Genomic DNA, 25,958 nt, shown 5'->3' with positions numbered 1-25,958 from the left:
TTAATTTCAGTATCAAAGGGTAACATTCTGACAACATGTTTGTTATTAAAAGTCTGGTGCATAACCTTCTGGGTTTTTATACACACACATATCATTAACTTTTTAAAAGACTTAATTTTTTTAGAGCAGTTTTGTGTTCAAAATTGAGAGAAAGGCACAGAGATTTCCCATATACCCCCGACCCTCCACATGCACAGCCTCCCCCATTATCAACATGCTGCACAGAGTGGTATGGTTTTTACAGTTGATGAACTTACGTTGACACATCGTTATCACCGAGTCCATAGTTTACATTAGGGCTCACTCTTGGAGTTGTACATTCTCTGGGTTTGGACAAATTAACAATGGCATGTTTCCCATTACAGTATCAGGCAGAGTAGTTTCACTGCCCTAAAATTCCTCTGTGCTCTGCCTATTTACTTCTCCTTCCCTGCTAACCTCTGGCAACCCCTGATCTTTTGTCTCCATCATTTTGCCTTTTCCAGAATGTCATATAGTTGGAATCATACAGTATGTAGCCTATTCAGACTGGCTTCTTTTACTTAGTAATATGCATTTAAGGTTGCTCTATGTCTTTTCATGGCTTCATAGATCATTTATTTTTTTTATTGAGATATAGTTGATGTACAATATTACATGTTACAGGTATACAACTTAGTGATTCACAATTTTTAAAGGTTATACTCCATTTATAGTTATTATAAAATATTGGCTATATTCCCTGTGTTGTATAATATATCCCTGTAGTTTATTTATTTGTACTTCTTAATCCCCTCCCCCATCTTGCCCCTCCCCTCTTCCCTCTCCCCACTGGTAACCACTAGTTTGTTCTATGTATCTGTGAGTCTGTCTTTTTGTTATACTCACTAATTTGTTTTATTTTTTAGATTCCACACATAAGTGACATCATACAGGATTTGTCTTTCTCTGTCTGACTTATTTCACTTAACATAATACCCTCCAAGTTCATCCATGTTGTTGTAAATGGTAAAATTTCATTCTTTATTATGACTGAGTAGTATTGCATATATATTATCCATTCATCTGTTGATGTACACTTAGGTTGCTTCCATATCTGGGCAATTGTAAATAATGCTGCTATGAACATTGGGGTGCATGTATCTTTTTAAGTTAGTGTTTTTGTTTTTTTCAGACATTTACCGAGTAGTGGAATTGCTGAGTCATATGGTAGAGATAGATCATTTCTTTTTAATGCTGAATAATATTCTGTTATCTGGATATACCACAGTTTATTTATCAGTTCACCTACTGAAGGACATCTTGGTTGCTTCCACATTTTGGAAATTATGAATAAAGCTGCTATAAATATCTGTGTTCAGGTTTTAGACATAAATTTTCAGCTCCTTTGGGTAAATATCAAGGACCCTGATTGCTGGATCTTACGGCAAGGCGTTTGGTTTTGTGAGAAACCACAAAACTGTCTTCCAAAATGGCTGTACCATTTTGGATTCCCACTAGCAAAGAATGAGAGTTCCTGTTGCTCCACACCCTCACCAGCATTTGGTTTTGCCAGGGTTCCAGACTTTAGGCATTCTAATAGATGTGTAGTGGTATCTCATTACTTTAATTTGCATTTCCCTGACAAATATGATGTGGAACATCTTTTCATATGCATATTTGTCATTTGTATATCTTCTTTGGTAAGATATCTGTTAAGTTCTTTGGCCCATTTTAAAAATCAGGTTGTTTTCTTATTGTTGAGTTTCAAGAGTTCTTTGTATATATTGGATAAGTCCTTTATCAGATGTGTCTTTTTTTCTGATTTTTTTTAATGAATGAAAGATTTTTAAAAATTCTATAGTGCTTTACAAATTTCAGAAGTTTCGTACACACGATTTCAAATAATCCCATAATAACCCTTTTTTTCCCTCTACCCCTATATTGCCCCTCCCCTCTTCCCTCTCCCTACTTGTAACCACTAGTCTGTTCGCTAGTCGTTTTGTGAGTCTATCAGATATGTCTTTTTTTTTTTTTCTTTGCGGTACGCGGGCCTCTCACTGTTGTGGCCTCTCCCGTTGCGGAGCACAGGCTCTGGACGCGCACGCTCAGCGGCCGTGGCTCACGGGCCCATCCGCTCCGCGGCATGTGGGATCTTCCCAGACCGGGGCACGAACCCGTGTCCCCTGCATCGGCAGGTGGACTCTCAACCACTGCGCCACAAGGGAAGCCCTATCAGATATGTCTTTTGCAAACATTTTCTCCCAGTCTGTGGTTCATCTCCTCATTCTCTTGAGAGTATTTTTCGCAGGGCGGAAATTTTTTATTTTAATGCAATCCAGGTTATCAGTTCTTCCTTTCATGGATTATGCCTTTGGGGCTGTGTCTAAAAATTCATCTCCAAACCCAAAGTCATCTAGATTTTATCCTATGTTATCTATCTCATAGTTTTGCATTTTATATTTAGGTCTGTGATCCATTTTGAGTTAATTTTTGTGAAGGGTGTAAGGTCTGTGCCTAGATTCACTTTTTTTTTTCATGTGGATGTCCAGTTGTTCCAGCACCATTTGTTGAAAGACTATTCTTTTCTCCACTGTATTACCTTTGCTCATTTGTCAAAGATCAGTTGACTATATTTATGTGGGTCTCTTTATGGATTCTCTATTCTGTTCCATTGATCTATTTGTATACTTTCACCAATATCACACTGTCTTGCTTTCTGTAGCTTTAAGTCTTGAATTTGGATAGTGTCAGTTCTCTAATTTTGTTCTTCTCTTTCAGTATTGTGTTGGCTATTCTGAGTATTTTGCGTCTCTATATAAACTTTAGAATCAGTTTTTTGATATCTACAAAATTCTGGAATTTTGATTGGGATTCCATTGAATCTATAGGTCAATTTGGGAAGAACTGACATCTTGACAATATTGAATCTGTCCATGGACTATCTCTCCATTTAGTTCTTCTTTTATTTCTTTCAGTACAGGTTTGTAGTTTTCTTCATGCAGATTTTATATATATATATATACATACATACACACACATATATATGTATATATATACATATATGTAGTTAGATTTATACCTAAGTATTTCATTTTTCATTAACATTTTTTCAAGTTGTGATTCTCTTCTCTTATAAATACCTGTAGGTTTACCTCATTCTTCTAATGAATAGATAGCCTTGTATTATGTGATTATGCTATAACTTGTTTACCATTTTTGCATTGATGGACTTTTTAAAAAATTTATTTTATTTTTTTATGTATTTTTGGCTGTGTTGGGTCTTCGTTTCTGTGTGAGGGCTTTCTCCACTTGCTGCGAGCGGGGGCCACTCTTCATCGCGGTGCGCGGACCTCTCACTATCGCGGCCTCTCTTGTTGTGGAGCACAGGCTCCAGACGTGCAGGCTCAGTGGTTGTGGCTCACGGGCCTAGTTGCTCCGCGGCATGTGGGATCTTCCCAGACCAGGGCTCGAACCCGTGTCCCCTGCATTGGCAGGCAGATTCTCAACCACTGTGCCACCAGGGAAGCCCTTGATGGACATTTTGTTTATCATGTTTTGCTGTCATGAGTAACGTATCAGTGAACATCCATAAATATACATCTTCATATATTCATGCTACTTTTTCTGTAGATTAGACTTTTAGATATAGAATTGCTGGGTCGTAAAGTATCCACATTTTATATTTTAATAGATAATGCCGGGCTTCCCTGGTGGTGCAGTGGTTAAGAATCCTCCTGCCTATGCAGGGGACACAGGTTTGAGCCCTGGCCCAGGCAGATCCCACATGCCACGGAGCAGCTAAGCCTGTGCGCCACAACTACTGAAGCCCGCGCGCCGTGCTTCTCAATAAGAGAAGCCACTGCAATGAGAAGCCCGCGCACCGCAACGAAGACCCAACGCAACCAAAAATAAAAATAAATTAAATAAATTAAAAAAAAATAGATAATGCCAAATTATTTTTCCAGAAAATTTGTACCAGTTTACATTCCCACCAACAATGTATGAGGATGCTTTTTCCTCCACATTGTTGCCAACTCTGAATATTCCCTTTTTACATTTCTTGGCTAATCAAATGGTATCTCATTTTTAAATTTCGGAGTTTAATTACTTATTATCTTTTTTGGTTGACTGATAGAGATTCCTCTGATCATTAGTTGTTCATTTTCGATTGGGTTGTATTATTGACTTGAAGGAGCTCTATGTATCTTGGGATATGAACCCTTTGTATGTTACACATATTGCAAACATTTTCTGTTAACTGCTTTTGAGAATTCTTCCATTCTTCTTTTTTATTCCTTTCTCTTCCCATACCATCCTCAAAATTAAAGCTCCAAAGTGGAACTCAGAGGACGGTGGGCCAGGGGAGGATTAAGGTTTGGGAAATAAAGAGACTCATTTTTGGGCTTCCCTGGTGGCGCAGTGGTTGAGAGTGTGCCTGCCGATGCAGGGGACACGGGATGGTGCCCCAGTCCGGGAAGATCCCACATGCCACGGAGCGGCTGGGCCCGTGAGCCATGGCCGCTGAGCCTGCGTGTCCGGAGCCTGTGCTCGGCAATGGGAGAGGCCACAGCAGTGAGAGGCCCGCGTACCGCAAAAAAAAAAAAAAGAGACTCATATTTTTGCATCTTAGATTCTTTGGTTTGGTTATTATAGTCTGAAAGAGGTCCATGTGGAGCAGCAGTAACTACCCACGGATATTCTTTTGGGTGTTGGAGTTTGCTGTAGGGCCTCCTGCACTTTTGGCCCCATGGAGCATCAGCCGCTGAGACTTCTCATTGCAGGTGAAAAACACCCACCTTTGAGGCTGTAACTCAGAATCATACCATTCTTGTGCTTGCTTAGTTGAGAGTAAGCTTACTGTCATTGATATCGGAGTATTATTGGAATCAGAGCATATGAAAGGAAGGTCATTTTGGGGGACGTCATCTCTGATTTTTATGGGAGAGCCCTTACGTTTTATTTTTAAAATTGAAACTTGTGTCTTAGATGTGGTCAAAGGTGAAAAGGTCAAGCCAGTATTTGAGGAACCACCCAATCCCACAAATGTGGAAGTAAGTCTGCAGCAGATGAAAGCCAATGACCCTAGCCTGCAAGAGGTCAACCTCAACAACATTAAGGTATTTCATTACAATTGTTATCCGTTGAGGTCAGAAAACTTACTGGAGATGACTGATTGCCTGTTTTACACCTGTTTAAAATCCTTTGTACTCACTGGATTTTGAGGCACAATATCCTATTTGAAAGAAGTGGGTTTTTAAAAAAAAGTGATTCCTAGAATTCTTTGAAAAGAATCACAGTACTTGTGTTATACACAGTGTATTAGCTAGCTATTGCTGAGTAACAAATTACTGCAAAACAACAAACAGTTATTATTTCACATAATTTCTGAGTGTCAGGAATATGGGAGTGACTGGGCGGGGTTGCTGTGGCTCAGGGTCTCAAATGAGGCTATAGTAAAGCTGTCAGCCAGAGCTGCACTTGTGTGCAGGCTTGACGAGGCTGTCAGAAATCCATTTCCAAGATGGCGCAGTCATGTGTCTGTTGGCAGGAGGCCTCAGTTTCTCAGAACGTGGATCTCTCAGTAGGAATGCCTGAGTGTCCTCACATCATGACAACTGGCTTCCCTCAGAGCAAGTGATCCAAGAGAAAAAAAGAGAGACTAAGCTGGAAGCCACAGTGCCTTTTATGACCTATTCTCTGAAGTCACACATTGTCACTTCTGCTTTGACCATAAGTCATGTCACTCTCAAAGGGAGGGTAAGATGTGTGTGTGTGTGTGTGTGTGTGTGTGTGTGAGAGAGAGAGAGAGACAGAGAGAGAGAGAGAGAGAGAGAGAGAGCACTGCCTGACATCTTTTTTGTTCATTCTTTTTGGGCCAGTTTCTAGCATTTAATAATATTAACTAATTTTTATTAAGTACTCGCTATGTGCCATATCCTTTGCTAAATACTTGAAATTCATTATCTCACTGAATCCTTAGTGGGACTTAAAGAGGTTCAGTTGCCCACAGTCACAGAGCTGGCCTGTGGTACTCTGTAAACTCACATTAGTCTCTAGCTGTGCCCTATATTGTCTGCCTCCCCAGTGCCCAGTACTAGGCTAAGTGCCGTGGAAGAGGAAGTAAGAGTCACGCGGTATTCATTCTGAAGAACTTAAATTACGAGAAAAACACTAAGCGAATAATTACATGATGTGGTCAGCCCCCACATGTGGAATTGTGGGTAAGGAAAATTTTGATCCTGCCTAGGAGAGCCAATAAACCAAGGAGGTGATATTTCTGCTGGGTCTTGAAGGCTGAGTAGGAATTAGAGCAAAGGATAAAGGAATTTCTAGGCAAAAGGAAAAGCATATCTAAAGGTATGGACGAAAGAAAGACCATGGGATAGTAAAAGAATGGCAAGCAGGTCAGTCTGGCTAAAATATAGACAATGAAAGAAAGAAAGAGGAAAGTATGCTCTATGCATAATTTGGACAGTAGGGTAAACAGAAGTGATACCAGAATGTCACATTGTGTTAGATTCCCTTATTGGACACTAAGTGGTGCTATTTGGCTTAGGATAGGTTGGTTGCTAGAGAATGGGTGATGAAAGTCTTTTAGAAAGGGTAACATCTAAACATACAAGGTATTTAAAAGCTGTTGGTCGTTAGCTTGGGGTGAAGGTGCTGCAGAATGATTCATCAAGGATCTGTGTCTTCCTCATCTTAGAACATTCCAATTCCAACCCTGAAGGAATTTGCAAAGGCTCTGGAGACCAATACTCACGTGAAAAAGTTCAGCCTGGCCGCAACCCGCAGCAATGACCCTGTGGCGATTGTGAGTAAAATTCTTACAACTATAATGTGAAAATATTTAATTCATTAGAAGCTATTTTAAATTTGTTTTATCAATTAACAATGTTCAGATCAGGTAAATTTATTTTCTGTATAGTTAATAAACAAAATTAGTTATAATGAGACAGTAAAACAAGAACCCAACTGTCAGGCACTTTGAATTCACTAGAATTTTGTTAGCACTACACTTTTTGGAGAAAGAGACAAGATTAGATTTGGTATTTAGCTAAGTAAATATTTAGATTTTGTTCTGTGCTTAGTACAAATTTTCTGAAATGTTTGTATCTACAGTAACATTCTGTCCCAGTAAATGGATATTATGAGACCCCCCCCGGCCAAAGCCTACAGGAACTCGGCCCATATAAAAAATGTTAACATATATTTCATTTTAATCTTTGAAATGGATTACACAAAAACAGAAAGATAGATCAATGGAACAGGATAGAAAGCCCAGAGATAAACCCACGCACATGTGGTCACCTTATCTATGATAAAGGAGGCAGGAATGTACAGTGGAGAAAGGACAGCCTCTTCAATAAGTGGTGCTGGGAAAACTGGACAGGTACATGTAAAAGTATGAGATTAGAACACTCCCTAACACCATACACAAAAATACACTCAAAATGGATTAAAGACCTAAATGTAAGGCCAGAAACTATCAAACTCTTAGAGGAAAACATAAGCAGAATACTCTATTTATCATAAATCACAGCAAGATCCTTTTTGACCCACCTCCTAGAGAAATGGAAATAAAAACAAAAATAAACAAATGGGACCTAATGAAACTTAAAAGCTTTTGCACAGCAAAGGAAACCATAAACCAGACTAAAAGACAACCCTCAGAATGGGAGAAAATATTTGCAAATGAAGCAACTGACAAAGGATTAATTTCCAAAATTTACAAGCAGCTCATGCAGCTCAATAACAAAAAAACAACCCAATCCAAAAATGGGCAAAGACCTAAATAGACATTTCTCCAAAGAAGATATACAGATTGCCAACAAACACATGAAAGAATGCTCAACATCATTAATCATTAGAGAAATGCAAATCAAAACTACAATGAGATATCATCTCACACCAGTCAGAATGGCCATCATCAAAAAATCTAGAAACAATAAATGCTGGAGAGGGTGTGGAGAAAAGAGAACACTCTTGCACTGTTGGTGGGAATGTGAATTGGTTCAGCCACTATGGAGAACAGTATGGAGGTTCCTTAAAAAACTACAAATAGAACTACCATATGACCCAGCAATCGCACTACTGGGCATATACCCTGAGAGAACCAAAATTCAAAAAGAGTCATGTACCAAAATGTTCATTGCAGCTCTATTTACAATAGCCCGGAGATGGAAACAACCTAAGTGTCCACCATCGGATGAATGGATAAAGAAGATGTGCCACATACATACAATGGAATATTACTCAGCCATAAAAAGAAACGAAATTGAGCTATTTGTAATGAGGTGGATAGACCTAGAGTCTGTCATACAGAGTGAAGTAACTCAGAAAGAGAAAGACAAATACCATATGCTAACACATATATATGGAATTTAAGAAAAAAATGTCATGAAGAACCTAGGGGTAAGACGGGAATAAAGACACAGACCTACTAGAGAATGGACTTGAGGATATGGGGAGGGGGAAGGGTAAGCTGTGACAAAGCGAGAGAGAGGCATGGACATATATACACTACCAAACGTAAGATAGATAGCTAGTGGGAAGCAGCCACATAGCACAGGGAGATCAGCTCGGTGCTTTGTGACTGCCTGGAGGGGTGGGATAGGGAGGGTGGGAGGGAGGGAGATGCAAGAGGGAAGAGATATGGGAACATATGTATATATATATAACTGATTCATTTTGTTGTAAAGCAGAAACTAACACACCATTGTAAAGCAATTATACTCCAATAAGATGTTAAAAAAATGAAATGGATTAATGTGTCTCAAAAATATTTTAAACAACCGAATCTTGAAACAATTTTTGTTTGATACTGTTAACCAGAATATGAAAAAAATAAAAAACAACCAAAAGCCCTATTCCTTCTATGCACTTCAGTTAATTCAGGTAAATAAGGAAGCCCCTGAACCCAAGGAAATACTACTGCCATTACCATTATCAGCGTTAACCCTCCTATTAATAGCTCACATTTCTTGAACAATTAGTAAATGCCACTGCTGATCTCTGTGCTTTACTCACGTCATCTCACCTAATCCTCACTATAATACAGTGAGATGTGTACTATTATTAGTTCCCACTCTAACAGATGAGCAATTTGAGGCTCAGAAAGGTTAAGTAACTTTTCCAAAGTAACACAACCAGCAAGTGGCAGAGCCAGGATTCACCACCAGGTCTTTCTTGTTCCACAACCAGGATGCCTAACCACCAAGCTATGCTATATTTACATACTGTGCCTCACTGTCGTACATTTGCTAAACTATGGCAGTTGTCAGAAGCCTGAGCATCAGGCTACATCAGTGGTTCTACAGCATCTGATTCTCAGCACTTGAATTAAGCCAGAAAAAAGAAAGTTTTCTTGACTTGATGATGCGATTTAAAGTAACATGTCTTTTGGAAGATCTAAAAGAGCATTAGGGACTTCCCTGGTGGCGCAGTGGTTAAGAATCCGCCTGCCAACGCAGGGGACACAGGTTCGATCCCTGGTCCGGGAAGATCCCATATGCTGTGGAGCAACTAACCCTGTGTGCAACAACTACTGAGCCTGTGCTCTAGAGCCCGCGAGCCACAACTACTGAGCCCGCGTGCCACATCTACTGAAGGCTGCGCGCCTAGAGCCGATGCTTCGCAGCAGGAGAAGCCACCGCAATGAGAAGCCTGCGCACCGCAACAAAGAGTAGACCCTGCTCGCCGCAACTAGAGAAAAGCCCGTGTGCTGCAATGAAGACCCAACACAGCCAAAAATAAGTTAAAAAAAAAATAGCATTAAAAACGGACAACATGAAAGTAATGACTACTCATCACAGTGTTGGCACAGAGTAGATATTTGAAAAATACTTGTTAAATGAATGAATGAACCTGCCCTCCAACCTCTCAGCATTAGACAATATTTCCATGATGACTACAGCAAATTTGAATTAAGCACTCATGTAAAAGAGGGGCTAAGCTACAGAACTGATGTTTTCACCAGTAATTCTTACATATCTAAATTTGTAGGTTGAAAGCAGTTTTGAATTTGAAACCTATCATTAAAATAGAAAAAGCAGAGCTAGATTATTGGTAAGGTGAAGTTAGCAATTTAAGGGTTCTTATCTGTGTATGATTTTGTGTATAATCTCTGCCCTTTAGTAGGTTTGTTTTCAATAAAGCAAAAATATTCACAATACATTTTGTAAGTAAGTAACTAAAGGGATAAATAAAGAAATGATTTGTCATTTCTGTTTAATATATTATTTACAGTAAAATGGCAGGGATGCAAATAGTGTATAGTTCATTGTCAGCACTACTAGTAAGCAGTCTAACTTCTACTCTAAGTCAAATAGATAACTTGCTAAATGGACTAAATAAATTTCAAATATAATAATCTCTTTGTTACTGTTTTTAATCCAACAACTATGTATTGTATGTATGTCATGTGACAAGCAAACCATACAACTTCAAGGAAAAACTGTTATCCTTGAGGGTGTGAAAAGAAAAGCCTCCTTCAGCCTTATGCCTGGATGGCTTCACATGGTCCAGCCCTCACCTGGCTGACCTCAGGTGGTTCCCCTTTCAGCTATGCTATAGTCAGGAAAGAACTTTTCTATAGGTTGTAATTTGGTTGATTACCCCACAGGCAACAGAGATATTCAGACTGTTATTATGGCTGAACAACTTGCTGTTGAGAATTACAAATCAGCATTAAAGCAAGAACTTCAAGACTTTTCTATGTAAGGTTCAGAAACAGATTCAACAAAGTACTTGTGGGATTATTGTGAATGTAGGCCAGCTATGTGTATGTGAGATGACATTATCCCCATTTTACAGATGTGGCAACTAAGGCTCAGAGTTTGAGTAATTTAAGATTACACAGCATGTGGCCAAGCCAGGAAGCAAACTTAAGTGACCTGTAATCAAATTCAGTTTGCCATGCTCCAAGCACTTCCATATAACCACACCTATAGCAGGGAGTATTAATGAAACTTGCCATAGTAATGAATGCTGATGTAGAGAAAAGGCCCAAATATGTAAAAAAAATGCTATTACATATTATTAACAGGTATGCCACATAAAAATCAGAAGTTTCGGACAGCACTGTCCAATAGGAATAAAATGAGAACCACAAATGTAAGCCACATGTGTAACTAAATTTTCCAGTAACCACATTAAAAAAAAATGGTGAAATTAAACTTAATAATGTATTTTATTCAAACCACCATATCCAAAATATCATCATTTCAAAATGTGAAGATGTAATGAGGTCTTTTACAGTATTTTTTCCATACTACATCTTTGAAATCCAATGCATGTTTTACGTTTAAAAACATTTAAAATTCAAGCACATCTTGATTCAGAACAGGTGCTATTTAAGGGCTTCATAGCCACCTGTGTCCTGTGGCTACCACTGGAATAGTACAGGTTTGGACAGTGCATGAAACTGCTTTTCCGGGCAATTCTATAAAGTACTGAAAGCAAAACCTTCTCTTTAAAAATGTATTTCTACTCTAATTATTTATGTAACCTTTAAGAAATCTAGTCTTCGTTTTACTAATGTTATTATCCCCAGCACATGTAGTAGATGCTCAAATATTTGCTGAACTGTAGTGAACCTGGGCGTACAGCCCAGGGTTATGTTTGGCTGGATCTCTCTTCCCTGTTTTGTTCAGTATGTGAAAAGTGTTTTCTCAAGTTTAAAAGAAATTGGCAGGATCGTGGCTACTTGCCAGGAGGTCCTGCAACTTTTTTACAAAGGCCTAATTGCTCTGACATTTTGTTATTCTAGTAATAGAAGTAAATCCCAAAGCTTGCAGCGTCCATAAGGAAAGGCTTGATGCATTCCCTTCTGGGGCTCTAATTAAAATGCATACACTTAATTCTAACTAAAGACCTAGCACTGAATAAATGCACTTTAATTTACACGGTGTACAATAGCATCAGTCCAAATCCTTGAGCTTCCTGGTAGTTCAAGCAGCTGCTTGACTAATACACAGGATTGTTCTTCTAGTCCAGTGATTGTCAACTCAGGGTGATTGTGCCCTCTAGGAACATTTGGCAGTGTCTGGAGATATTTTGGGTTGTCATGACTGGGAGGGGTACTGTTGGCATTTCGTGGGTCTCAGAGACTGCTAAACCTCCTACGATACACGGGACAACCTCCCACAACAAAGGATTATCCAGCTTCATGTCAGTAGACCCGAGGTTGGAAACCCTGTTCTTGTCCCAAGTTGGATTCCTTCTTCTTGTCTTTTCTGCCATAAAAGCAGTTAAAATAGTTCAGAAGTTCCTCGTTCTACTCCCCAGAGCAATCACTGTTAGCAGTTTATTTTTCATTCTTCTCATTGTATGACTTTAATTAAAGTGGTTTTCAATCCTTGCTGAACATTAGTTACCTGGAGAGCTTTTCAAAAATGCAGTTATAAATCAACTACACTTCCATAACAAAAAACAAAGCAAACAAAAAAAGCAACTGTCCAGGCCACAGCCTGAGATTCTGATTTAATTCTTCTGGGGTGGGGCCCAAGCACTGCTATATTTTTTAAAGCTTCCAGGTCATTCTAATATGCAACCAGGGTAGAAAAGCACTAATATACATGCACTTATTTATTTTTTATTTTTTGGTATGTTGGCCTCTCACTGTTGTGGCCTCTCCCATTGCGGAGCACAGGCTCCGGACGCGCAGGCCCAGCGGCCATGGCTCACGGGCCCAGCCGCTCTGCGGCATGTGGGATCTTCCCGGACCGGGGCACGAACCGGTGTCCCCTGCATCGGCTGGCGGACTCTCAACCACTGTGCCACCAGGGAAGCCCTGCACTTATATTTTTGATCAATTATCTTAGACAATTTTTGATTCTCCATTAGAAAAGATGAGGGCAGTTCTGTACCCACTCTACCTTCTATTCCTCCTTCCTTTCTACCTCTGAATTGTAGTTATTCTATCATTTCACGCATTTGAGCTTTATACATTTTATGTCATTATATTCTGTTATGTATATAGATTGACTCCAAAAACATTAAAACATCACCAGCATTTACAATTATCTGGCTGTATAAATATATGAATCTCTGTTCTCATGGGCCTTAAAATCTGGTGACTAATGGCAGCCTGATTCTTGTTCCTTTGTGAGTAAATTCTTCTTGCGAAAAACTTTTAGGACTCTCTTTTCTCCTGGAGTTCTGAAATTTCATCTGTATGTGCCCACATAGTCTTTTATTTAGTCTGCTGAGCATCCAGCAGGTTCTTTCAGATAAAAACTTGAAGCTTTCTTCAACTCTGGGAAATTTTTCCCTATTATTTTATAGTTTCTTCCTTTCTGTTGTCTTTTTTTTTTAATGGTCCTTCTGAAACTCCAATAAGATGAATGTTGAGCTTCTGGATCTTTCCCTCCGCACCTCCTAACATTTCTCTTGTATTTTCTCTTTGTCTTTTACTCTACATTTTTTAAAACATCCTCAGTTCCGTATTCTAGATCACCAACTTGCTCTTCAGCCATGATCATTTTATAATTCTAAATGACCATTGCTTTTTAACATTTCAATGTAGTACAGATTTTCAAAACTTTTTCTTATTTGTTGTCCTCTTTTTTAAAATATATGTAATAGCCAGTATTTATTTATTTATTTTTATTTACTTATTTTGCGGTATGCGGGCCTCTCACTGTTTTGGCCTCTCCTGTTGCGGAGCACAGGCTCCGGACGCGCAGGCTCAGCGGCCATGGCTCACGGGCCTAGCCGCTCCGCGGCATGTGGGATCTTCCCGGACCGGGGCACGAACCCGTGTCCCCTGCATCGGCAGACGGACTCTCAACCACTGCGCTACCAGGGAAGCCCCATTTATTTATTTTATGGCTACAATGTTTTTTCTTTCTCCTTTTTCTTTTCTTTTTTTTTTTTGAAGTAGGGCAGGGTGGAGAGAGACTATAGCAATTAGAAGTTTTACATATTTATGTTTTCTGAATAATCTCTGTTCCCTGTATGGCATGTTCTCCTTTTTGGTCAACTTGGCTTTTCTCTTTCATGGTGTTGGTTTTCCTAATATGTCTAGTAATCATTGGTTGCCTGGTCATATTTTCAGTTAGAGAACAAAACGGATTTGTGTAAACTAGGACTATTTCCTCTCCTGTTATGTCAATCTGGTTCACCAACAGCTCTCTCCTTTATAAGGGAAGCCCCTTTATGTTTCTCTATTTGTTACCAACTGACAGGCCATATATTTTATTTATTAATTACTGACTCTGCCCCTCCTACTCAGCTATAAGCTCCCTAGAACAGGGATTTTTGTTTTCTCTACTGCTTGCACACAGTAGAAGCCTGATAAATAGTCTTTTCTGGTTGAATGAATGAATGAATGAGTGAGTGCTTTTATAAGCAGGCAGGTGAATCGATAGGTGGACTTCTCTGCAGTGTGTGCATGAGAAGCTGGCAGGCAACCAGGTAGTACTCTGCAAGTGCTCCAGGTTGTAGGGCTTCACTGTGCAAGGGATACATTTCAGTATATTTCCTTCCTGGGCAATGGCCGCCTCTCCTCTCCCTTCTCCGACACAGTATCTGGTGGAAGATCTGGAGGTGCCTCGGTTTCTGCACTGCATCTCTCTTGGGACGTAGCACCTTCACTAGAACCTCTTCCTGGGAGATATCTCACTGATGGTTATGCAGGCAGTTGCTCTTTTTCAGGGAAGCGACAGGGAGGGATGATGTGCTCGCCACCTGCTCTAGCTGATCCACCTGTTCCTAAGGCAGCTCTTTAATGAGGCGCCCTAATCAGCTCTTACCTCTGGCATCTCAGGCAATTTTATGCTAATTTCTCCACCAATCTGTTTTCTGTGTTTTAGCAATTCTTCAAGATAATGGCCCTCTTTTTTTGTTTTCTTGCACTGTGAGAGTTCCAGCCACTTAAAAATTATATCTTTTCTTCATGACAGTGGGAAACTTTGGGAATAAAGGGAGCAGACAGGTTCATGTGTGCAGTCTGCTGTCTTGAACTGGGACGAGTCTTCAGCGGTTCTACCACTCTGAGTGTTGATTTTGTTCCAAAAGTTATCTTTGAAAAATCCTGATTTGTGACCACCTGAAGTAGTGCCCAAATGCTAGTCAATGATAAAAATTTTTTATCCATTCATAGTAAAAGGGAAAAAATGAAATAATTCTGAGATGATGTCCTTTCTACACTTTTCCTAATGTTAAAATGCCTTTTCTCAAAAAAAAAATTGACAGTGATAACAGATGGTAGTGAGTTTTTTTTTAATGTCCTTACTTAATAAAACAAAGTTGTTAATTCTATGTCAGTATCCTTTTTTTTTTTAGTATTGCATGTATGTGAAATTCATAAGCCTGGACTGCTGAACTGAACTATCTTTATTGCATTTTTTAATTATTATCTTTGTTACTTGGAGGTGAAAGTATGATTTAACTAAGGTTTTCTTTAAGTACTGTAAAAAAATATGTATTTAATGTGGGAGTGGGAAGCTTAGTAAATAAATCTTCAGAAACCCTAATGGTTATTTTCTTTTTCACATAATAAGGCTTTTGCAGATATGCTAAAAGTAAATAAGACCTTGAAAAGTCTAAACATAGAATCCAATTTTATCACTGGTACTGGGATCCTGGCCCTTGTAGAGGCACTCAAAGAAAATGACACCTTGACAGAGATCAAGATCGACAACCAGGTGAGTTAATGCACAGGGTACATGTGAAAGGGAGGAATACCACAATGGAGGGAGTTAAAAGACAAAGTTCTGTGACTTAACTTGATGTTCTGGCTTTCTGGTAAATTTTGACAGCTTCCGGCGTGTGGAGGGTGTGTGGGAGAGCATGTTAATAATTAAACGGTGCACAGTGGGGAAGCCTGAGACAGAAAGCTCTCCCCAGCCCTGCGCTAGTCAGGAACCAGAGGAGGAAAAAGAGGAGATGGGGGCAGAGGTGTTGACAGCTGCTTTGTTCAGCCTTCATCATCCTTGCCTCTTAGCAGGAACTTCAGCGCAGTCCTGCCCCAGCCTTGCTCTTGCCTCTCACTGGGACTATGAGAAAAGCAGAACGGCCACACCCAGAAACAGACTCCTTGTCCTTGGTTGGAGGCTGCCAGAGCCAAGCTCCTGCTGTCTGGTGCTGGACACAGAGCCTTGTTTCAGGGACTCGGGGTTCTAGTAGATGGCCTGGCTTAGAGTAGTAGGACACATGCACAGTGTGATCACAATCCCGGCTCTGCTGCAGCATTGCTCCAGGTCCCACCAACAACCAAAGCAAGCCGCTTTTCCCTGGAGCCACCCCCTCCTGTAACCCCGAAGACCTCTTTTTCCCAGCATCAGCCTACAGTGTTGCTGTAGTCGCTCTACTGGTTTCAGCTGGTTGCTGCTCTCAGACAGCAACTCTCAGTTCTCAGCATGATGCTGTGCCCTTCCCCTTTGGCTACAGGGACGTGTCTGCAGTGGGATTCAGTGAATCTGCGAGGTCTAGACACTGTATAGTTGGAATAAAGGGCCTTGGAATGGACCAGAAAGAGGAGAAAGCAAGGAGACTTGTGCTGTGAGCATTCCCCTGTGGGGTGACGGGACGGGCAGTAGGGGAAGTGAGTGACCCCTGCATGTCTAGGAAAATCCCTGGTCTAGACCCTCCAAGATGTAATGAAACCCCAGGGTCCCACCCAAGACTATTGCCTAAGCCTGGAGACCCCCAGAAGATCACATGAATAGTTCTACTCTCCTTTTTTTTTTTTTTTTTTTTCCTGCAGTACGCGGGCCTCTCACTGTTGTGGCCTCTCCCGTTGCGGAGCACAGGCTCCGGACGCGCAGGCTCAGCAGCCATGGCTCACGAGCCCAGCCGCTCTGCGGCATGTGGGATCTTCCCGGACCGGGGCACGAACCCGTGTCCCCTGCATCGGCAGGCGGACTCTCAACCATTGCGCCACCAGGGAAGCCCTCTACTCTCCTTTTTTTTTTCTAACCAGAACAAGTGGGCTGTTTCAGTGCAGGTCCTCTGTCCCTAGACTCCTCCTGAGCCTTGTTGCCGGGGGAGCAGGGGAATCCCACCAGGAGACAGGTACTCCCTCACTCTCACCCTCCCTAGAAGGGATGCATTATCAAAACAGCTTTCCCTTGCAGAGATGTGGAGTGAATCCCTGGGAATGTGCACACGTGGCTGTACACACTTAGGAAGCTTGCTCCTGTGTATCCTAATGTGTCCAGCTGCTAGTAAATTAGGGAGTGGGAGAGTAGGAAAACAAGAGAGAGAAATATTAAGTGAGTGAAAAGAAGTGATAGCTCAGGGATATATATCAAATAGGCTAGTGTCAGGAGGAAGTTATGAGGACTCTTCGTAAATATTTCCGGGAGTGCTAAGACAGAATTGGATACCTCATTCCAAAGTACGTTTAACTTTCTGTGTTGGTTCAGGCCATTGTGAAACCCCATATCTGAAATAATGTTCCAGGTAATTTGTTACCAGTTCCTTGTAAGATACTACCTAGTTAGGGTTGCCAGATAAAATACAGTTAAATTTGAATTTCAGATAAACAGTGAATTATTTTTAGTACAAGTATGTCCCATGAAACATTTGTGACATACTTATACTAAAAAATTATTTGTTATTTATTGAAATTCAAATTTAGTTGTGTGTCCTGTATTTTTATTTACTAAATCTAGCAACCTTATACCTATTAAATGAGCTGAAATCCTGAAAATTTAGAATAGAGTAGCTTTTTAGAATGCATGTGAAGAAGACCCTGAAATATAAAATCTGCCCTCTTGAATCCCTCTGAAGGATCAAACCTCATCTCCCGTCCTCAGTCATCTAGGGGTGGATTTGTGTAATTTTTCAACTCGCAATATGCCTCTGAAATGGCTTCTCTTTACTTATGATAAGAAAGAGTGTTAAGTTCTAAAGCAACTGGAAAAATTATTTGCTTTATTCCAATAAAGGAAATTCAGACTCAAAACTTCTCTTCCATCCATATTTTCTTCATTGACTCATAGACTGTTAGAAGTAGACCTCAGTTTCCTTATCTGTACAGTGAAGGGTTTGAAATAAAATAATCTCTAAGACAGTTTCCTCAGGAAGGGCCAGCAGCTGAGACCAATTTAGCATCATTGCAGCAGGCAGCTGCACCAAAATGAAGGCCTGCTGAGAATCCAGCACTGGCGTGAGCTGCCATAACTAAGCTCCAGGTAAACCAGTGATGATTTAATCAGGTGCCCCTGTGAGAAGAGCAATCAGTGATGCATATTAATGAAATGGGTAACTGCTAAATAAATTTGAGTAGAGAAAAAAGGTCACAAAAAAGGTGATCTGAAGGACTATGTGCTTAACTTTTGTTTCTTTTTCTTTGTATTTAGTGACCTAAAATTAAAAAGAGAAACATCCAAATTATAAGAAATTTTGGTGCCCATTTGTTGCCCTGGGTTTATACAACACAAAAGATCTCAAATCAAAAAAAAAAAAAAGACTCAGGCTAAGAAAGAAAGATGCTCCATGCTATATTACTTTCTCCCCTTCTTTTATATGCCCTCCTCCCAATATAATTTTCTTTGGCTCTTATATCCTTTTATCACCACAGCATGCTCAAGCTGTATATTACCCAAATCTAAGACTCCAAATGCCTAAGATTTGTGAGGGGAAATAGAGGGGTGTTATGTCATCCCCTTCAGTCAGCTACATCCGTCTTGAGCTCCTTCTGCCCTTGGATAGCACCTTTGGCCCACCCCGGGGGCGTAAGCCATAACTATGGCAGCCCCGACCTTAGCTCAAGTCTCAATCTCTAATAGAGCCCTGTTGTTTGAAAGTGTGTCATGAACTAAAGTTGCTCATGAAACTTTGAGGTCAGTATCACTTACCTTTTTGCTGCCTCTCGCTCCCATGGCCCTACACTGCTGAGAACAGTAACCTCTATACTTTGGATACCCAGAATTGTTATTTTCTGACTTGAAATGTCACATTTTGTTCATTTCTTGGGGAGAGACTCGTTTGACAGGTTGCTGGATGAAAAGAAAGAAGAGGAACAGAGTTAAACCTTAGAACTTGCCTAGAACACAAAAATGCCTCCATTAACTTTTCTTCTTCATCTGCCCAATACTTAACTTTCCCAAATTTAAAATATATGTATTTAAATATATCTTTTAATGTATTACACATTTTAATATATTTAAAAGGTGTGTGTATATATATATTTAATATATTTAATCAAAATTGCATGATTCAGGCACAGACATAGACTTGGCAAAGCTATAGGGTCCAGAAACACACCCAGGTACACCTGAGAATTTTGCAGCAAGGTAGTATTTCAACTCAGCGGGGAAAGAATGAAGTAAAAGATGGTGGGTCTACTCACTAGCATTTTTTTTAAAATTTCTATTGGCGAATAGTTGATTTACAATGTTGTGACTCACTAGCATTTTGGACAAAATTAGGTTGGGGCTGTATCTTAATTCTTCTACTAGAATTCATTCCAGGTAAAATGAAGATTTAAATACTAAAATAAAAGAAATCATAAAACAAATGGAAGAAATGAGAAGTAGAGAGGCTTCCTCAACAGGACATAAAATCTAAGAGACTAATAAATTTGACTGTATGAAAATGAAAAAAGGTCTTAATCAGAAAGTCAAAAGACAAACTGAGCAAAGTCTTTTTAGCATGTTTGACAAAGGGCTAATTTCCTAATATATAAATTTTAAAAACAGGGACCACAAGCTGGTAGAAAAATATACAAATGATAGAGGTTGGTAGTTTCCAAACAAAGAAATACAAATGCAAAAGAAAATTAATTGTTCTTAGTCATAATTTGAGAAATGCAAATTAATTAAATAAATACAAGTGAAATAAATTTTTACCCCGTAGATTGAAAAAGGTGAAAAAGATTCATAATATCCCATGTTGGCTAAAGTAGGGAACACTAGCTCTCCAACACTATCAGCAGGAGTAAAAATTGTCACAACCTTTGAGGGTAAGTCAGTAATTTATCAAAATTTGAAACATGCTTCCTCTTGGGCCCAGCTATAATTTGCCCTACAGGCACACTGGCAGAAATGCCCCAGGACATACTTTGTGTGCAAGGGAAGTTCACCATAGCATAGTTTGGAATAAGAATGGAAAGGAATGTAGCAGTCAGTAGAGCAAAGCTAAATAAATTATGATCACTTACTACAATACAGTGCTGCACAATTGTTTACAAGGATGAGGGAAACATACTTACCTACATGAAAAGATGTTCTTAATGTTAAATGAAGAATAAAAACATGTTTCAGAACAATATGCTAGTGTGACCCATTTATGTGAAAAAAAGCGTAGATGTACATGTGATCATGTAGACGTATGAATGCACAGAAAATGTTTCAAAGACTACATGCCGAACTGGCTTTCTGTATGGGGAGTGGGAATACTGGGGAAAGGGAGCTTTTATATTTTATATACTTTTTCTGTTTGTCTTTTCTTTATACTTTCTAAAAAAATTAATGAATATAGTATGAAACAATATACTATGTTCCTTAAATTTAACTGTAAAATCCTAAATGTACATGCCCCATTTTTTAACTCTACTTTTTAAATTATTATTCTATGTCTCAACTTAAAAAGCAAACAGACAAAAACCTCTTTCCACCAACTCAAAAAACTTAGGGGATTTTCCTGTAGTCCAATAACCCCTTCAGTGTTCGATAATTCAACTAGCTACAGTTCAAACCACTTTAATAAAGCCTCTTGAGGATCTCCTAGTGAGACTGTTGGGAGAGAATGGCCCATCTTCAGTTATTTTTGGATATGGACCCCAGAGTAGAAAATTCTGTAATTGAATTGATTGCTATAAGACAGTGTCACTATTAAAAAATAATACCCTTTGTTCAAACAGCAGATACTGGGGTAATTGGAAACACCAAGTATTAGTTTTGCTTTAATTTTACATCTGGAATTGCCTTTTCCTTCATAAATAATTTGCTTAGTCTTTTCAGTTTAACATGCCAGCAGATTCAGCTGTCTGTTAGATTTTGCTTCTCCACAAGGAACAGGTCTCAAATAACTGTATGAGAGAAAATCAAGTGATTTTGTCCCTTTCAATTTGAGACTTTTGCCTTTTTGTCCAACAAATAGCCATGCATCTTTCCCATGCGAGTAACTATTTCCTCTTCCTTCTTGGCCATTCTCTGTATGTGTCCACACGTGCAATCAGAGACAGCAGTTGGGAACAGCCGTAGAGATGGAAATTGCCCAGATGCTCGAGGAGAATTCAAGGATCCTCAAGTTTGGATATCAGTTTACCAAGCAAGGACCACGAACAAGAGTGGCAGCTGCCATCACAAAGAATAATGACCTGGGTAATGCAGCCACAATATGTGCTGTTAGCAATTAGAAGAGCAGGATGACCATTCATTTCTCCACTTCAGATATAACATCTCACAGATACCTTTCCACTGGCCTTTGGTGTCAGCCCTTCATCAGAAGCACATTATTACATGGTCATAGGAATTCTCATCATCTTCACAGTGTTTAAGTTTTATTGTAGCATTCTTTCAAGAGGAACTGTTTGTTCTTTTTTTTTCCAGACAGGCTTTGATTTTTGCTTGATTTCCTTTGTGCATTTACTTCTCCTTTACTTACTTCTTACATGTAATCACCCTCTGTTATCTACACCACAAGATGGACACAGTGACATGGAAATTCCTAATTCACTTATGTTTGACTCCTGACTGTGCTTTTGTACTTGGGTTTAAATATGGTTATTGGTGATTTACATGTGAAATGACCTAACAGAGCTATGTTTTTTAAAGGTTAAGCTCAGAAGTAGCTTTTTCAGTTAGCCTCTGTTGAATCTTTCCTGCTACCCACTCTTTGCTGAGGACTTCTGTTAGAATGAGATGGGGCATGTCCTGGTCGACCACAGCAAAGAAGAATGGGACTGATTGGGAAGGCTTGTTCTGGGGACGTCCCAGCCACCTGAAGCAGTGTGGAGCAAGACCATCCAGGTGCAGATAGTCCAGTTGGCAAGCAGTCTACCAATAACAGAGCTCAGTCCCCAGTTTGAGGTTCAGGGACAGAATGCCAGACCTTGGACAGGGAAACTGGACAAGGTGTCCCACCAAGTATAGTGCTGGCCATGGAGAGGGTTCAGATGGTGGACAAGATGGAAGTTAAGGGTTAGAACCGGAAGGGGGCAGGTACATGTTAGTGTCCAGTTTGCTGCCCAAGACCCTGAGGCCCAGCAAAGGTGCAGTGTATGGCACCCAGAGGCTGGCCAGGCATATGACAATGCTTGCCTCCAAGGTGCAAAGAGTGAGGCTCAGGGGGCAGCCCAGCAAACAGGGCTTTGGGGAATGATTAGAGCAGCAGTTGGAAGATTCCTGGGAAAACACATGGGTCCTCATCTGAACAACACGGAGAGCAAAGAAAAAAGGCAAAACAAGAGGTCTGAAGAAAATGGAGAGGCAGTCCTGAGGCCAGGAGCGGCAGCTGTGGACAACAGCTTTTGTTGAATTTTCTGCAGCCGAGCAGGAGCAGGCTGGGCTATTTAAGGTGGGAAGTTGAGGCACGGCCATAGCCAGGGCACCTTTTTTTTTTTTTGCCAAATCCAGGAAGATTGGAGCAGCCCTCTTCCTATCCACCAGAAGAGCCTGCAGGTGGGGAGGTGAAAGGGGGAAGAAGAGGGTTACAGAAACTGGGAAGGCAGTCAGGGCAGCTTCTTTGATACTAAGTACCAGATTAAAGGACGCTTAATCTCTTGAGTTTGCTAGCCATCTGAATCCTACCTTCCTTGGAGGTTGACACTTCGAAGTTTCCATTTAAAACAGATTTAGAAACTTTAAATTTCTGTTTGCAGCTCCTCTTGGTTTTCAATCCAAAATCAGAATTGTGAATGTGTCATCCTGGGGAGTTAGTTATAGCCAGTTGGTGACTGAGTTACACAGAAGCTGAGAAGATGTGTTGTGGATAAGTAAACATGAAAATATTTAGAAGTTCACTGTTTCGTGGGTTTGTTCTGGACCTTCTACTCCATAGAAATGGGAGAGCTCTAACATTCAAGTCCCCAACTATCAGACTTAGCTTTATTTGAAAGTAAATTACAAAAGGCCCTGGACTAGTCTGTCATTTCCATTTATTGCCACGGGTAATTAAATGTTGAAATTTTTGATAACTGTGTTCTCAAATGTGTGAGATTGCTATTCTGTGTGATTATTGTTGTTTGTCTGAAGTTTAAGGAATATGCCTTCATTTTGTCTTTTTAAACCTTTCTTTCTCACCTAGTTCGTAAAAAGCGAGTTGAAGGAGACCGAAGATAAACTTCCACAAGAAGAGGAAGTGGCAATTTCACCATGGTGGCAATTTCAAAACAAAAGCTCTTCTCCTTCTCCATTGGGACCATTTTATCAAAGGTTGTTCATTTCCGTTAACCACACAACTAATAATTTAATTGTTATTCTTTTTTAGCACTACGTATTTGTCTTGGATTTTTAAACATATACGATTGTTTTATTTGCTCATGGGCACCTCTGGCAACTTGCACCAATGGACTTATGCAGATCTTAGTGGGTGACAATTGAAAATGGTTTAGTGACTTTCATATTGGGTGGTCTTGCTTTCTTACATGAACTTTTTTTTTTAAAGGAAAGGAACTTAGTATATAAATGTGTTTGTAACTGTGATTAAGATAGAGGCCTATCTCTGTTTACATGCATAGCTTTGAGTTAGGCTAAATACATCAGAAGTGTTCTGCTGACCACATACGAAGTTAGTATTGCCAATCTTTCACTGGGTGAAAAAATGTGACCAACTTAACACAAATTCTCCCTTAGTTCCAGAAAAATCACTAAATGCACATGCCCTACTGGTTGAAGATCAGTGGTGTCATCTTCATAAAAAGAAGACAGCATTAAGATACGTAAGCATAGCTTTAGCAAATAGGTATGAAATATTCTTTTACCCACAAAAATAGCTTCAAACCAGACTCACAAGTAGCAAAATGAATTAGCATGCCTACTTTTACTGATTATTCCACGTAATTTGATCTTTAACATCACTCTGTGGATAACTTTTTACAAAGATGTTTTAAAGTTTTCCAGCCATGATGGCAAATTTTTAAATTTTAGCAAGAGGGAAGCTTTTAAAATAGTACATTCCTAAATAAAACGATAATAATCACACCTTAAGGTTGTCTGTTACACATGATTGCATTATTTTGGCAAATTTTAGAAGCATTTATTGCTTTGTCTTTAGGGCAACAAGATCACAGGATGAAATGTGAACATTCAAGTTAATTATACAGATTTTGTCCACATGGCATGATCCATCCAGACATTTTCAAACATCAAGAAAAAATGTGAATTATCGTTTATCCAGATGTTTGTCATCCCAAGGACAAAGCCTATGAAAGTACAATTGAGATGATTGCATGGTAGATGCATGAATCTTTTCGTCTAGCAGTGCACCAGTGCGATATTAAGCTAAGGAAACATATGACTGCAGCCTTTGACACCAGTTCACAACTGTCAGTGCCTGAGGCTGGACTTGGTGACCCTCTGACATTGCCTTAGGCACCTCTGCCTCCCTTCCCCACCTCCTTTCCTTCCAACTCTTTCTCTTTTCTTCTTCTTTTCCTTATAATTCTGAGCCTTGTAAAGGTGACATCCTTTGTCCTGGTGACAACTGGATCTAAAGAAGTTGCTGACTCAGGCAGAAGGTGGGCCCAATCCAGAATTTACTAAGTAATTGAGTGTTCCTGAGTTGCTTATAGCAGTAAAACAAATAAATGAAAAAACAATTCATATATTATTCTAGTTAGTTTATAAAGCACGTGGAAACTGTTTAGGATGGAAAGCCCTTATAAAATTGAACATTTACCTGTATTATAAGTGCCCACATCTCTATCTCTAAAATCCTTTGGAAAAGAAAATAGAAGAAAACAAAATAAAATCCTTTGAGACATAAGAATATTTTATACTTTTTGAGGGAATAATGAGCAGAGCATGTTGAATTTTGGAAACCCTAAAAATCCTTTAACTAGCTTTCTACTGCATCTCCCTATCTATCTATCATCTATCTATCTATGTAGCAACTACTACTGGACAGTTTTCAGTCTGATTTTTTCTTTCCCTCTTACTCATTTAGGTGTGGTATGTTAGAGTCAGCTCACAGGCTTACTCATTATTAAATTATCAAGAATTTTGTAAACTGGTTGTGAAACACAACCATTATTAAAAAGTAAATGACATGCACTTACAATTAAATAAATTATGTTAAAAAACAAAAGTAATACTCAAAAATACACTTTACTATTTTTCATACTCCTGAGAGTATTTGCACTTACTGTGTCTGTATGGCAGAAATACTGTATCATGATGTGGTCTTAAACATCTCTGCCCAACTCAGTAGTTCTTCCCAACTCAGAAGTTCAGTACTTCTTGTTGGTGGGAGTATTTATACCATGGAAATTAGCAAAGATTACAAATCAGGGCTTTCACCCCATCTCCCCTACCCCCAGTTTGCTGGTTAATAAACATTCAGCAGCGCACCACTGGGTAAAATGTATACAGTTCTTCTCCTCCTTCTTCTTCCTCTTCTTCCTCTCCCTTTCTCTCTCCCCCTCCCTCTCCCTCTTCTTCTTCTTCTTTTTGTATACACGTTTTGGTTACCATGTTGCCAGGGAAGACACATCTCTTAGTTGTCTTTCTCCTATCCCTTTAGATTTGTTGCAAATATGTTTAAGTGCAGAGTCGCTGACATGCCCTCTAAGTAAGGCTTTTTCCTTTTTTTTCTCATTTACTCTCTTTCTTGCCTTCACCCCTAAGAAATCTTGGATCCTACGGAGTGTTCCCTGCAGCCCCAAGGTGCTGTGGACCGGGGGCTAAAGCAATTCTTGGCAAACCGTGTCAGAAAGCAAGAAAAAAAAATCAGGACTTGATAGTGACTGTGCTGCAGTTATCGATAGTATTAAAGCAAGATAATGGGATATTGTCAAAATTTAGCACTGTTTTTAGCTTATAAAATAGTTGGGTCACATGTATATAGAGTGTTAAATCAAATATTTATTATTAATCGGTTTA

At 39.6% G+C, this 25,958-nt stretch overlaps 1 protein-coding gene across 2 annotated transcripts in view; it reads left to right on the top strand.

Moving 5' to 3' along the window:
- Positions 1-23,344, top strand: part of TMOD2 (tropomodulin 2) — a 46,650-nt gene extending 23,306 nt beyond the window's left edge. For both annotated transcript variants that reach the window (XM_030850338.3, XM_030850340.3), the window contains exons 6-10: positions 4,948-5,078; positions 6,668-6,775; positions 15,468-15,611; positions 21,095-21,239; positions 23,164-23,344. In XM_030850338.3, the coding sequence (XP_030706198.1) occupies positions 4,948-5,078; positions 6,668-6,775; positions 15,468-15,611; positions 21,095-21,239; positions 23,164-23,198 (563 nt within the window). In that variant the 3' untranslated portion in view covers positions 23,199-23,344. The remainder of the gene's footprint in view (positions 1-4,947; positions 5,079-6,667; positions 6,776-15,467; positions 15,612-21,094; positions 21,240-23,163) is intronic.
- Positions 23,345-25,958: the final 2,614 nt, after the last annotated feature.

This window comes from Globicephala melas, chromosome 2 (genome assembly GCF_963455315.2).
Source record: "Globicephala melas chromosome 2, mGloMel1.2, whole genome shotgun sequence".
Taxonomy (NCBI): Eukaryota; Metazoa; Chordata; class Mammalia; order Artiodactyla; family Delphinidae; genus Globicephala; species Globicephala melas.
The sequence above is the reverse complement of the archived record's forward strand: the minus strand, read 5'-3'. Positions and strand labels throughout refer to the sequence as shown.